We start from the raw sequence: 14,401 nt of genomic DNA, 5'->3' as shown, positions 1-14,401 counted from the left end.
TTAATCATTTTAATAACTGCTCTCTGTTGTGATTTATGTTGAATACACCTGAAGACAGCATATGACTCAGGCCTTCACCGTCGTCCCAGAGAACTAGTTGACCCATGAAGATTATTGGCTCAGAGTAATAAAAATGCTTTTTTGTAATGTAACTATACTGAACAGGCCTACGCTGTTGTTAACTCATCTTTTTTTGGGGGGGGGGGTTAAAGTAGCAGGATTCAGTCATGTGTTTTACATCTATTGATAGTCTTTAATGGTGTGCTGGTTCAATTCGAAGCTCTCTGAACCACGAGTGAACTCTGTTGACCTGCAGCTAAACTGGCTTTTACCTTCCACTGCCCAGAGAATCACGGTTTCACAACACGGCGACGCACGGTAACTCTCGCTTATTTGTGGATTAGACGCAATCCGTGTTTCCATTGTCTTATTAGTGTGCTCACGTTCGTCCAAAATCCACGCGAGGATGACGAAAGTGTAATCACCTTAATGTTATGTGGTCCGACGGGCAGTTCAGGATGATGGAACGCAATGAAAAATACACAATGACTGAACGTCTGCACGGGAGCGAGAAAACAAAAACACCGAGACTTTTCCATCATGACCACAAATGTTGGCGTGTTGGCTTTAAAAAGTTAACGATTACGAAAACTGGTGACGTGTAATGTTCATATACTTGTGTTTTTTTTTTTAAGATATTTCCACATTTTCTTATTTCTGTACACATCCCAAACACACTCTCACACATACCAGCCATTTAGTCATCGATTAATCATCGGGTGTGTTCCACGACGACATTTTCTTTCCTTTTTCCCCCCAAATAAGCAAAATCTATGATTTTAAGTCAAATATATGTTGCTGATTGCATGTCTACAGTCATTCAGATGAAATATTCAAACAGTGTTTACACACACAGTCACTCCTGCAAAAGTTTTTTATTCCAAAAAAAACAACAACAACAAAATGCGCCGCCTGGCAAACATGCGCCAGCTCTGAATTATCCGTCACGTAACAAAAGGACATAAATATAAAATAAATATTAAATAAAAATGGACAGTTGTAGTAAGACATCATGTAAACGAAGAAAAGTTGCGTTGCGATAAAGAGACTAACTAGAATGTGATTCTTCACCCTGAGTGGAAAAGGAAACTCTCCCAAAAATTTAAAAGTAAGTCTCACAGATCACAGAGAAACAAAACAAAACAAAAAAAAAAACGTTTCGATTTCAGAATCCAGAAACATCGGCAGGAAGAAACGCGGCCCTCGATCACGAAGAGCCTTTCAGTCTTTCAGTGAATATAAAGCCAAGCACTCTCATACAGTCTCACATTCTTCATTTGTTTCTTTTCAAATAGTTTCATTTACTACATCACATAAGTTGTTTATGTTCAACATATACATTTTTATTTTTTTCATATAAAGATAAATAATTTTCTTTTCTTTTTTTAATTGTAATGTTCATAAAAGTATTGATGTCCATCCTGAGTGGCCTGGAGGGTCGTTTTCAGTCGCGCCACCAGAATGAAAAAAGAGAAACCGTCCAGCTCGGTGTAGCTCTGCCCTCCCACCCCCCCACCCCGACCCCCCCACCCCCCACCCCCCCGGTCGTCCGTGAGTTGAAATGGCACGGTCGCTCAGTGCTCTTTGATTTAGAGGAATGCTTAGATCACACTGCAAACACGCTGAGGGAGCTGGTCTCGTCTTTCAGGCCCAGGATGCTGTACGCTATCCTCTTCATGTGGCCGGGCAGCCGCACGCCGATGTTCCTGATGTCTCTAAAAGGAGAAGAGAAATGACTCCATTTAACTCAACACAATATAGACTCTGCGTTACACTGAGAGGCGACGGCTCGCGGCACACACACACACACACACACACACACACACACACACACACACACACACACACACACACACACACACACACACACACACACACACACACACACTCAGGTCTCTTCTATTTAAACTCGTCTCAACTCCTCTAAAATAGGGTTTTATTACTAAGTTTATCTGTATAAATCTTGGGGCCTGTTAAGTTGTAAAAGACAATTAATGGTGCTGATGTAGTCGTTAACATTTTTAACTGATTTACTTTCATTTCGCTTTTTATTTCAACTTATTTTGTTTGTTTGTTCATGTGAATCTCCTCTGGCAAGTTTTGTAAATACTAGTAAACGGTTCATAAAATGGGTTAAAAAGTTCAAATTGTAAAAAAAACCAAAACGTGTGTGTGTGAACTTTTAAGCACTATAAACCGAATGCTCATTCATTCATTAGTCGATCTGTAAATGGTTCATGATGTGGTCTGGAACTACTGCTGCAGGAGTTATGCTGCGGAGAATGAGAGGAATGGCCTGGGCAGCGCCAGATCGGAGAGTTCCCGCATTCAGAAACGTGGACAGCAAATGTCCCGGCTGAGAGCTCAATACTTCCTCTGTGTTACTGCGAAATGTGGCGCGGTGCCGGATCACATGTGCGCAGCCCGGCGGCGCTGCACCTGTGCCATCATGTGTGCACTTACTCATGCCTCAAAGCCAGCACCTGCTCCATGGTCGTTACCCCCGCCCGGGCGAAGCTCTCGTTGTACTGACTCATTTTGATGGAGTCCAGCCACTCGGGCACCGACCTGAACACGGTGCCGTCACAGCCGCTGGTGCTGGGCAGGCGGATGGACACGCTGTGAGGAGCAACGAGGGTTTAGATTACTCGTCATTCACAGACAGGAGAGAGAGAGAGAGAGAGTTTCCAAACATGTTCTTCTCGACCAAACAAATAAAAGTTTGCGCATACCGCGGGTCAAAGTCAGCAATTGTCTTCAAAGACTCGGGGCTTCGAAGAAGTTTGTCCAGGATGTTGACGATGTCCGAGAAGCGCGGCCGCTTTGAGCGGTCGTGCTGCCAACACTGGAGCATGAGCTGGTAGACGGTGGACGGACAGTCCATGGGGGCGGGGAGCCTGAAGGCCTCGTTGATCGCCTTCATGACCTGAGTGGGGGGGGAGAAGACCAGGAGAGGCTGGAGTCAGCGCCTACGTTCATGGTATATTTCTGACTGCAGCGACAGGCGGTTTGAACGGACGGCCGTCCAATAACGCGCTGCGATCGTATGTTGACATTAACAGTAGATTTGAAGTGGTCGGTGGGAAACTACGCTTGGCGTCAGGCTCCTCTCCCTCGCCGCCGCCTCACCCTGCACCAACTCTCCGCGGTGACATACATTATAGTTTTCACTGCACAGGCCAACGCAGTCAGTCATCTTAGTCATCAGAGCAGCGACGGACGAAACATACCTCATGGTTGCTCATGTCCCAGTAGGGCCGTTCTCCGAATGCCATGACCTCCCACATGACGATGCCGAAGCTCCACACGTCGCTGGCTGAAGTGAACTTCCTGTAGGCGATGGCCTCTGGGGCCGTCCAGCGGATTGGGATTTTGCCTCCCTGACAGAGGAGAATAATTATCCAATCATTCTCCATGTGTGAGGGAGTGGAAACACCAGGTGCTGACAGAACATCACTTTAATTGTGCACGAGAGAATTTGAAGCACAATTAACAATCCGGCTCTTATTTCGAGAAAGAAAAAAAAACAAAAAACGCCAGTTTTATTATTTTAACTGAGCGTCAAGGCTGCACAGTACGGCTAGTAGACTCACTCTGGTTGTGTAGGTGCCCTCGGCATCGTCTTCCAACACGCGCGACAAGCCAAAATCGGACACTTTGCACTCCAGGTCACTTGTGACCAGAACGTTTCTCGCTGCCAGGTCTCGGTGGACGTAGCTCATGTCAGAAAGGTATTTCATCCCTGCTGCTATTCCATGCAGCATTCCCACCAGCTGGTACGGAGGAATCTCTCCGTCACGGCCCTGAAGAAGACAAAAATTAACATTTTACTTATTTCTTTAATAAGAAATTTAATTTAATTTGCTGTGTGAACAATTGAATATGCTCTGTAAGAATATTGTTATTAAGTGTGATTACCTTCAGATATGTATCGAGAGCTCCATTCTCCATGTACTCTGTCACTATCATGGCATGCTTAACTGTGAATTTAAACAGAAGTCATGGTTATTGAAAGAAAAGCCTTCCAGAAGCTGATTAAAGAATAAATGATTATTGTTGAACGAGGTAATCGACTCACATTTGGTGACAACCCCCTCCAGCCGGATGATGTTTGGGTGTGAGAACTGCCCCATGATGCTGGCCTCGCTCAAGAAATCCTGCCTCTGTTTCTCTGAGTAGCCCGGCTTCAGGGTCTTGATGGCGACGGTCACCTCGCCTCGCCCGGGAGTCTTCATCACACCGCGGAACACTTCCCCAAACTCTCCTGATGAGCGGATGAACAGCCGGAGGGAAAAGTTAGATCGTGCAAAAAAAAAAAAAAAACCTAAAAAAAAACTTAAGCTGGAAGAGGAGTGACGAGGAAACACTGACCCACACCGATGACTTTTTGTTTGCTGATTGCACTTGAGTCAATTTCTGTGACAAACTTCTGGATGGCGATGTTGGGATCCTCGTACATATGTGGGTCAACGTATGTCTTCAGAGGCTTCAGCTGATCTGAGGGGAAATGATGATTAAGATATTAGTCAATCGTTCATTTGGATGAATATTCCTGCCGGAGCGGATGCAACTGTGGTTACCTGTTGAGAAGTAGGGATCCTCGGGTCCTCCTCTGCCACGAGAGCTCAATCTCCTGAGAGGAAAAACAAAATTAATCCCCGTTGGACTTAACGGTATACAGACCAGCCTTTCAGTAATTGCAGGGCAGCTTCTAGTATTGAATAGCAGGGTGTATTTAATAGCAGGGCCAGCCATTACTTCTAAACTCTCCTTGAGCTGGCACACTACAATGTCTTTAATTTAGTGGAGCCGGAGGCTCATGATCACACCGTTTGGAGCTCCGCGGATAATATTTATCTGAATGACACACGAGTTGGAAGTAGATACAAAGTGTGCTGTTACCAACCGTTTACGCAGCAGCAGGACGGCGACCACAACAAGCAGGATGACCGCCACTCCGACGACGGCGCCCAGCACCATCGTGGAGTTGTTCTGGATCTGAGACTCGGCTGAGCGAAGCACAGAAAACACAAACAGCTCGAGTTGAGACTTTTTGAGGGAAAAACCAAAGAAAAAAAACAGGCTTAATTTTGAGGAGATTTTAAAGATGCTGGTACCGATTGGTGAAGTGTGAAACTCGTGCTCCACGCTGTAGCTGCCAGGGTTCCCGTCGGGACCGAGAGCCTGAACTCTGAACAGATAAGTGGTGTCCGGCGTGAGGTCGTTAATCTGGACCGAGCTTTTCTCCAAAATGAGGACTGTGTATGTGGTCACATCCCGCTCGCCATCATCATCCTGCAACTACAACAACAACAACAACAACAACAACAACAATTGAATGAAACAGATAAGAAGATTAATTTCTGCTTTAACATTAATCTTGATTATAATTTGAAATGAACAATCTTGGTTTTGTATTTAGAAAAAAAACAAACAAAGGACACCAAAGCACTTTGTCTTACTTTTCTGCGGTACATAATCTCGTAGCGGTGATTGATGTGGGCTGGAGGTCTGCGAGACAGACTCCAGGACAAAGACAGAGTGGTGGGGCCGCGATCATCCAGATGGATCAACGTCACCTTGGGGGGATCTAACGGTCGGCGAGAGACGGAAAACAAAACAATGGTTAGTGACTAATCATAGTCCTTGGAGAGGACATTTTGAAATGAAAGGGATTCAGGGGTCAGACACAATTCCTCTCTGGAGGTTCATCTGTGTGGTGGAGGTGTTTACATTCGCAGTAAGGAAAGTGTTTTATCAACACCCGTCTCTAAAATTCACAAAGCTGAGGCAACTTTCGGGAGAGTTTATTTTCCACCGGACAGAAGCGGTTTGGTTTGAGGTTAGAAGGGAGAAGTAGAAGACGCTTAAGACACTGCGAACACTGACCTGTGTAGTCCAGAGCGGTGGTGATGGACGCTGTGGGCCTCTCAGTGCCAAACTGGGACACGCCGCTGTGCGTCTCCACCGTGAACGTGTAGTTGAGGTGAGAATCCAGGTCGCCGACGACGACTGCGGTGTCCCGCAGGTCCGTCGGTCCCGTCTCGAAACGGATCTTCTCACTGCAGGGGACACAGGAGGCCCCGTCACAGCGTTCACACACCACGCTGTAGGCGATGTCACTGCGGCCCCCGGTCACCAGCGGTGGGCTCCAGGACAGCTGCAGCCTGCCGTCTGCCGACAGGGTGGTGGAGGTAAGGTCGCGAGGAGCACCGGGGGGAGCTTCGGGAAGGAAGTGAGACGACAGAGGAAAATCAGAACAAGAATCCTTCGCAGTAATTAACCAGAAAGCTGGCTTCAAAAGAGAAACCGAGTGGGGTTATTACCGGAGCAGGCTGCGGTAGGAGGGTCCGAGGGGGAGCGGTAGAAACCGTCCTCGCACAGACACTCGGTGGCGCCGGCCGCAGAGGGCTTGGTGTGATCAGGACAAACGTGACATAACTCGCTCGACACCGTCGGCTTGAAGTAGCCCGGTTTGCAAACTGTGAGAAAGAAAAAAAAGAAAATAGGTGCGAGTTAGTTTAAGATGAATTACAAAGGAAGGAATGACTGATCAAAATGCAAACAATAAGGCTATCTCTGTAATACCAGCATGCTTCCACCCACAGGAAGCGTTTGTTGTGAGTAACCTATAATCACAGAGTCTTTGTATTCAGAGGAATGAAAAGGGATTTCCCTGACGATGTGCCTTCACTCGCCTCTTTTGCCTGGAGGCCTAATCTCAGGTCGCACTGCCAGTGTCAACCGGATGACAGCAGAGCATTAAATCCGTCAAGGTGATCTGATCTGCTCTCCCCTATTTGAACCCTCAGCTCATATTCTTTGGCAGATAGTATCTGTGTTTTTGCCAAAGGAAATGGCACCTTGGACACCAGTGGAGTGTTGCAATGGACGTTTCAGCCCACAGATAAACAGCCTTCCAGGGCATGGGAGGTTAATGAACATGCAGACAGGACAGAAATCAGAGTACAGGAGGTGCAACTCGGTCTGAAGTTGCTGTTTCCTCCCTCTCTTCCTTCCTTCCTCTCACCCCCGACATCAGTCGCAAATTACAGCCGAGGTTGAAAAGTTACCAAACAATCAGGAACCGGAAGAGGAAAATCTAGAGACGAGAATTTTTTTACTTTTATTTTTTTTAAGTTTCTTACGAAAACACACACGCAGGAACATTTTGATTGGGCTAAGGCGTCTCTGCGCATTTGAAAAATAACTTTAAAAAGAAGTTTGAGAAAAGGGATTTAGTGAAAGAGCCCCTCTCTTTGCTTTCTGTCTGACGCCTCCCTGGGGAGCGGCCTTTCATCTGATCCCTGCTCTGGTGGCCGAGAGGAAGGGGTCGGGTGCACCCTGGATTCAAGACGTGGTCGCGTTACTTCACCACCAAGGCAGAAGGACCTTTGCACCCCACGCTCTGGTGCAGAGGAGGAGAAGGAGCAGGTTGAGTGTGAGTTGGAGGGATTGAAATGAATAGATGGAGTGACGAATGGAGGGGAGGGGGGGGGGGGGGGGGGGTCGAGCACCAACAGAAGTTCTCTCTGGGGAGTCTCCCGGCGACAGTGGGGGTGTAGCTGAGGGTTTTTCGCATAAGAAAAGGGGGCCAGCCCATTTCATCTTGAGCTGAAGCAGCAGGACCTCTGTCACGTACCAAAGAAACTCCAGACCCATTCATCTATTGTTACTGAGATTGGACAGAGTGGTGCCATAAATATGTTGCATTGCTATTTATAAAGCTTGTCAATGGCAACATGTGTGCAATGTAAGAATACAAACACGGTTCATGGAAACTTTGACACTGACGGATTTGTTTCTCAGTGTTTGAGCACATATTTTGACACGTTTGTCACCTGACCAAAGAGTTACACGCCAAATGTTGATTAGTCTAACTTACATTTTCTCTCGTCGGTAGAGATTCGCTTGTGATTGTCCCGCGCTGTCTTTGACATGTGAAAAGGACTTCTGTTCCGCACTGGTGCATCTGCTAATTGAATCTGTTTTCTGCTCTTTGTGTCGGTCCATTGTTCTAATGAGTGGGAACATGGATTAGGGAGCTCGTTGCGTGTGTTAACAACCGGATGAAAGAGCAAAAGGAGGCAAAGCGGGGCATGTCATTGGCTAACAGCTGTCCTGTTGCTCTACTAATCCTCTTGACTAAATTACACTCCACACCTAACTAAGCAGCCACGGAGCTAACCTCCCTCGTGCACCAACTGTCGACTCGCTCCCCACCCTCTACTCCGACCAAAGACAACCTGCTTATTTGTGTCAGTCAGCATTCCTCCTCATCTCACTTTACTTCCTTTTCCCACAACAGTTGTGCTCTTCAGTGGGATCTACATTCAGCTCCCGGGCCTGCCTGCGTATCACTTTCTCTGTTTATTGCACACAAAAAAAGGAATGAAGTTCACATTAGAGAGTTGGCTGGAACAACATTGTCTTTTTATTATTATTATTATTATATAATAACACGTTTCCTGCATTTTAAAACTCTGACTTCAGTGAACTATTTCCTGTCATCTTGTTCCCACTTCCTTTTCAGGCGCTCCGCGCCGTCACTAACCTTGGTAACAGACACACTTCTTGTCTTTGTTTCTAAGTATGTCCATCTTTTTTTTTTCTAACAATTTCAAATCAATATAAGTGTTGGTTGTTTTTGAAGTGGCATTTGAGTCAATCTCTCTGGATAACTGATTTAGAGTTTTCTAAAGTAGTGTTAAGTGTCTCTTAATTCCTTCAACACCTGCGTCGACATCAGCAGGAATCTTGCCTTTACTCAACAATCTGAATCTCAAAGGTTTTCCACTTTGGAGTGACAAAAAAAAAACAAAAAAAAACCTGATATGTAAAATCCTATCAAGTGATTAGCCAGAGCCGGCGGATTTGATGTACGTTTCAGAAGAAGAAAGCACCTAAATAACCAGCAGTCAAAACTTGATCTTCAGTGATCCACTAATCCCAAAATTGCTTGATTCCGTCCTTTCATGAATGATCTCCCTGCTTAAGGAAAACAGACGGCACCAAACTCTGCCAGCCAAGGTGACTCGGACTGTCAGGAGTCATAAACCACAGCCTGACTCAGTCTAACCTCTGATAGGCGTGCCGGCCTCATCCCTGTAATCTGCGGCTCCCGTTGCCTTGGCAACCCAACCAAAACAAATACTTGCGAGGAGAAGACACACCACTCAGGTAGTTCTTCCGACACATTCACACGGCCCTTCCTTCAGTCAATCTGCGCTGTAGGTGACGCCAGGATGAAAGAATTCCTTTCAGAAATCCCCGCAGCAGACTCTGCCCTTCCTCCCCTCCTTCCTCCCCTCCTTCCTCTTCTCTCTGTACCCTTTTCTCCTCCCACGTTTCCTCCAGACCATCCGACTCACCACACCCCAGAATGCCAACAGACGGACCAACTTCCGCACAAACTGTAAGAGCATGTACAGTACCAACGCCACAGCTGTGTCTTTTTTTTCTTTTTCTTTTTTTTAATTGACTTAAAATTACTCATAGGTCTTTCTCCAGGGCTTTTTCATACCACAAAGTTTTCACATACTTTCACTTGGACCTACCAACAATATGTTTCCTCAAACTCAACACTTTTTTAAATGAGCTATGAATCTTTTCTTTTTTTTGGTGTCTGATTTCACAAAATACCTTCATGTAAACTTTAAATAGCTTCAAGTTCCTGTCTGTGATGTGGAAGAATATGTGAAATTAAACTTCATTGAAGTATTTTCTTTTGGCCACTTTGGCATTTTTTTTTTTTTTTTTTTCAAATGAATGGTAAAAGATTCTGGACATGTACTGACAAAGGTCTGCTCCACTGATTTATTTCTTTATTTTTTTTAACTTCCCCTACTAAGCACTGATTTGTGGTCAATAGGACCCGTCAACACTACATTCAAAAGCTTTGAATATACTTTTGTTGATTCTCCAGTCTAACCACAAAACATTCAAAGTCCACATGAAACTGGGACACTGCTTTTTTGTACTGTACACTATCGCCCTAAGCCCTCGACCTATCCATAAAACAATATCTCAGCCAAGCCCCATTCCTGAAACCTGAGAGAAAGACAGAGGAAAGAATGCACTGTCGGCCAACAGGTACAAGAAGCAATGAGGCATCGATGGGAAAGGCTCCAGATTTCCTCACAGCTTTAAGTCCATTCAATATGGTGAAGAAACCTGCGGTTTCCTTAAGATCTTTAACTAAATAAACGGGTTAAGAAGTTAATGTCTTCTGTCTCCGTGTGCCGAGTCTGTCTGTGCCTGACCTCCAAACTGATATGGAGAGATTTTTTTTTTTTTTTTTTGAGACAGATTTCCAAACAGCCCAGACACAATAAACATTCCTGGGCGCTCATTTCACACGCCGTGACAAATGAGCGGTTCCATACTTCCATACGCTTACAACTCACGACGCTTCAGTTGAGTGACGCATTGCTGGCAGTGCTTACCTTGGCAGGAGTCCCCGGTGGTTTCGTAGCCTGCGAGACACTGGCACTGGCCCACGGGAACCACCCAGTCGCCCTCAGCTGTGCAGTAGATGCGTGGGGTGGCCTGGCTGATGGCGTGCTCCACACAGGCTCCCTCCACCTCCGTGAGGGCATCGGCAACTGTCTCCGGGAAGGCCGCCAAGCTCTGCACCGTGGACGGGCACGTCTTGTAGTAAACCCTGACGGACAGCAGCGCGACGCACGCGCCCACGTCCTGAAAGGCCAAGTAGAAGCCCTTCCTGGACAGGGGCCCCACAGTCCTGGTCTCCGTGTTGACCTTCAGCACGCGGCCGCGGGTCACCTCGTCGGGGGCGATGGTGGCCACTTTGCGGAACTGCCCTTTGCGGAAGTTGGTTCCCACGTCGGCGTCCGCCTCCGAGATGAAGAGGTTGAAGGTCTCCTTGCAGGCGACAGAGGCGCCGTCAAAGGTGGTGCAGTCCCGCACGACAAACTTGAGCTCCACGGAGACGCGCGGGGTCCCCGGGCGCCGCTGGATGAACGTCGTGCGCAGCCAGTTGTCCTGCTCAGTGGAGTCTATGCTGCAAACGCTGTAGGTGTAGAAAAGCGAGCCGTTCACCACCGTCTGGACTATCTCCCACTGTAGGACGCAAAAAAAAAAAAAAAACCAGAGTGCAAAACAATCAGCTTGAGGGACAAAGTCACTGTTACCAAAATCCACAAATGAAAGGAAAAATGAAGAGTAAGTTGTGGTTTCAGAGGCTTTGCTGTCTTTATTATTGACGAGACGCCTCAGCTTTCATGCTCACCAAGAAGCTCGTAAAGTGCAAAAGTACACCAAAGCTTTTTTTTCCCACACATTAGGATCATGAGTCTGGACATGTGTGGTTCTTGCGAGGTGTGTGGCTTTCCACAACACACAAGTGTGCGTGTGCGTGTGCGTGTGCGTGTGCGTGTGCGTGTGCGTGTGCGTGTGCGTGTGCGTGTGTGTGTGTGTGAGGCATAAATCCAGCAAATACTACAGTGGAATACCGACTAACATTTACAGCAGTTAAACAGGCTTTATAAGCACAGCGCTGTTAAAGGCACGGCAGCTAAATTGGCGGTAATTAAGAGTTTTTAAGAGGGTGGAAGCCATGACGAGTCAAAGATTAAAAGGTTTGATTTGAACATTAAGATTTAACACATCATGTGTTTAGCAGTTCAGGTGGAATTCAGCGGATAAAATAAATAAACGCTTCCAGTTCTTCAGCAGTTGTTAAGAGAAGCAACAGTTACTGGTTGATAGTTAAAAAAAAAAGGACTAAGAAAGATTTTAGAATAGCATCTAATGATTGTCATTGCTTTTAAATCCTCCATACTTTAGCCAAATTAGATTACAAACGTTGGGAAACTACCTGTAATTACTAAGCAACTCCTACTGTTTACTCCAGACGCTTACACTGGCTTTAGGAAACGAAACGCTTTAAATATGACTGCGGAGCCAAGAGGGCATACTGCGAATAGTTTTCACCGGCGGAAAATTCTAAACATCACAAGTGTGAGAAAGTCGGGCGAGAACAAAGCGAGGTTTTCGGTGGACACGTGGAAATCCAATCCAAAACGACAATCTTCAGATCTCCGGGAACAGCCACACAAGAAATGTGGCCCACACAGTTGAAGCGGCCATGTCCTGTTGCTTTTTTTAGAGGAAAGCCACTGAACTATAGATAGGGACGAGAGGGACGGTTCTGCACTTATAGACTCTTTCTTCATCAGTCACTCGTGTCTTCCCATCAGGAATACTGTCTTACGGTAATCTCCACATTCTGAAGGGAGTTAAAAAAAAAAAAAAACCTGAGCATTTAAAAACATGTAGTGCCATGTTGTAAGCGTTGTGGCGAGGGAGGCCTGCTGGGATTTGGTGCTGTAACTTTAAATGTATGGTGAATAGTGACATTTTCACGACATTCTTTATGGAAGAGTGGAGTTAACGCAAGACGAGCTGATCTCTGCCAAACCCCATGGAGCTGCCGCTCATTCCACCTCTCCCAGAGAGCCTTTTCAGTGGATTGATTGAGCAGACGGCGGACGTTCTTATTGTCGCCAAGCCCGGCTCAAACTCTTCACAACAAAAACTTAGCTTCTTCTCCGGTTCTTAACAGGGAGAGACGGCTTTGAGTCGAGGATCTGAAGTCTTAAAAATGCCCGTTGAGGTATAAATACTCACTCCGTTCTCATATGGCAACGTCAACCAGCCCAACTCTGATCCCGAAGCTCTCATATCTAGTAATACCTCTGTGGGACAAACAAACAAAAATATAGCACAGTAAGGACAAGCACTGAAACACATGGCACACGTACACAAAATGTATAATCTGAAATAACCTTGTAAATAATGTAAATAAGATCATGTTAAAAAAGTAACAGCCCTGGATTCCAGTTGTATTATCTTTGTGTGAATAGTAATAACTGTCTGTAGTAATAACATTGTTACAAACATTGTTTACAATAAGCGTTTGGATTACATTCCCTAATCTTCGGGGCGACAGCTTTATGGGGGGCACATGCCACGCTTTGACTTTCTAATCAAGCATGTCGGTTCTAATTCAGGATTTCAATGACCATGTCCTTCAGGTCCAGGATACATGACTAATAATGTCTGAGAAAGGCGTGGGCAATTAAATTGCCATGACGAGAGGAATACATGAATCTGCAGCATGAGTCGAACATGGTAAACCATCAAACAGGTGCCCCAAAGCCCAGACCAGGCCAGACCAGACCAGGCCAGACCAGGGTCATATGTATGAGGGCAACTAAGGAAAAATAATCTAACATATATAGGTAACTGGATAAATTATATAACTTTTTTTTAAAAAACATTATACATTACTTAAAAGTGTACAGACATAGATGAGTAACAACATGAAAAGGGTCTCATTTATTGAATTAAAATAAAAACAGTCTAACCTGTTCTAAAAAAGAAACCGTTGCAATGATTCAAAGGAAGACAGGAAACTTAAAGACGACATTCAGATTCCAACCTCTTGACTCATGAGGTGCGGTGACGCTGGACTATCTCCTGTTCAACACCTTGAGAAATAAGTTCTGAGAAAAATAAAAAAATAAAAAGTACTTACGTTCTTTGGACTGGAGGCTGATAAATACTTGGCTGATAGATAAAAAGAGGAAGAGGTAGACGCCGCGCAGCTCCATGTTTCCACACAACTTTTGAGAAAAAGTCCGCGTCGGTGCGTCCACGAGTGCGTGCGCTCTCCTCCGGCTCGCTCCTAACACTTCCACTGCACCGGCCGAGGGAGCGCGAGCGCGCAGCCCATTCAGAAACGGGTGACGTCGGCGCTCCGCCTCGCGCCCTTTGGAATGTGGAAGTTCTCCATATATGGTGTGCAAGGGGGCGGGGCCAAGCACCTGTTCATCCAGAAAGAAAGACGCAGATGTTGGTGTTGTATTGATTTGTGATTATCTCTTCAATTAACGACTGTCAGTCAAATACACACTACTTTTAACACGCGTATTAATTAGTCCCCCATCACTGTTCAATACACAGTTATATTATGACGCTAAGTATGTGTCATAACAGAATAAATTCCCTATATGAAAATATTACATCATGGTGTAAACAAAAGTGTCAACAACATTTTCCTACAATCACCGTCTGTTTTTATTATAAAATGCAGATAACCGAATAATGTTCAGAAATAAACCTAATACAATTTACTTTTAGTCCATTACTGATGTGTTAGTGGTGTAATATGTACTTGTTTCTCTTTAGATTTACCTTTATTGGGGAAAATGTCATGCTTCAGTAGATTCCTTAAAATGTGTATTTTGAGGTTTCCAAATGTTATTCATTTTTTAAATTCTGTATCACTCCTGAAACACATTGGCCGCTGACATTA

The 14,401-nt window shown here is 45.5% G+C and overlaps 1 protein-coding gene across 1 annotated transcript; it reads right to left on the bottom strand.

Moving 5' to 3' along the window:
• Nucleotides 1-1,447: 1,447 nt before the first annotated feature.
• epha2a (eph receptor A2 a) lies at nt 1,448-13,785 on the bottom strand. Its single transcript, XM_080460885.1, has 17 exons — nt 13,622-13,785; nt 12,712-12,779; nt 10,506-11,142; nt 6,387-6,542; nt 5,950-6,282; nt 5,523-5,650; nt 5,178-5,361; nt 4,967-5,069; nt 4,641-4,693; nt 4,432-4,557; nt 4,139-4,324; nt 3,979-4,040; nt 3,654-3,863; nt 3,291-3,440; nt 2,793-2,986; nt 2,524-2,679; nt 1,448-1,775 (listed from the first exon to the last, which is right to left on the bottom strand). Exons 1-17 carry the CDS (start codon nt 13,695-13,697, stop codon nt 1,667-1,669), a joined length of 2,931 nt encoding a protein of 976 aa, XP_080317011.1. The 5' UTR covers nt 13,698-13,785; the 3' UTR covers nt 1,448-1,666.
• Between the last annotated feature and the right edge of the window lie 616 nt (nt 13,786-14,401).

Source organism: Lipophrys pholis (genome assembly GCF_963383615.2).
Source record: "Lipophrys pholis genome assembly, chromosome: 4".
Taxonomy (NCBI): Eukaryota; Metazoa; Chordata; class Actinopteri; order Blenniiformes; family Blenniidae; genus Lipophrys; species Lipophrys pholis.
Note: the sequence above shows the minus strand (reverse complement) of the source record. Positions and strands in the feature narration are given on the sequence as shown.

Coding starts and splice junctions, on each gene's coding strand:
- epha2a (XM_080460885.1), bottom strand. CDS start 13,697: ATGGAGCTGCGCGGCGTCTACCTCTTCCTCTTTTTATCTATCAGCCAA. Junction 5,362..5,522: donor AGATTATGTACCGCAGAAAA/GTAAGACAAAGT, acceptor TTGTTGTTGTAG/TTGCAGGATGATGATGGCGA. Junction 3,864..3,978: donor CTCTCGATACATATCTGAAG/GTAATCACACTT, acceptor TGTCTTCTTCAG/GGCCGTGACGGAGAGATTCC.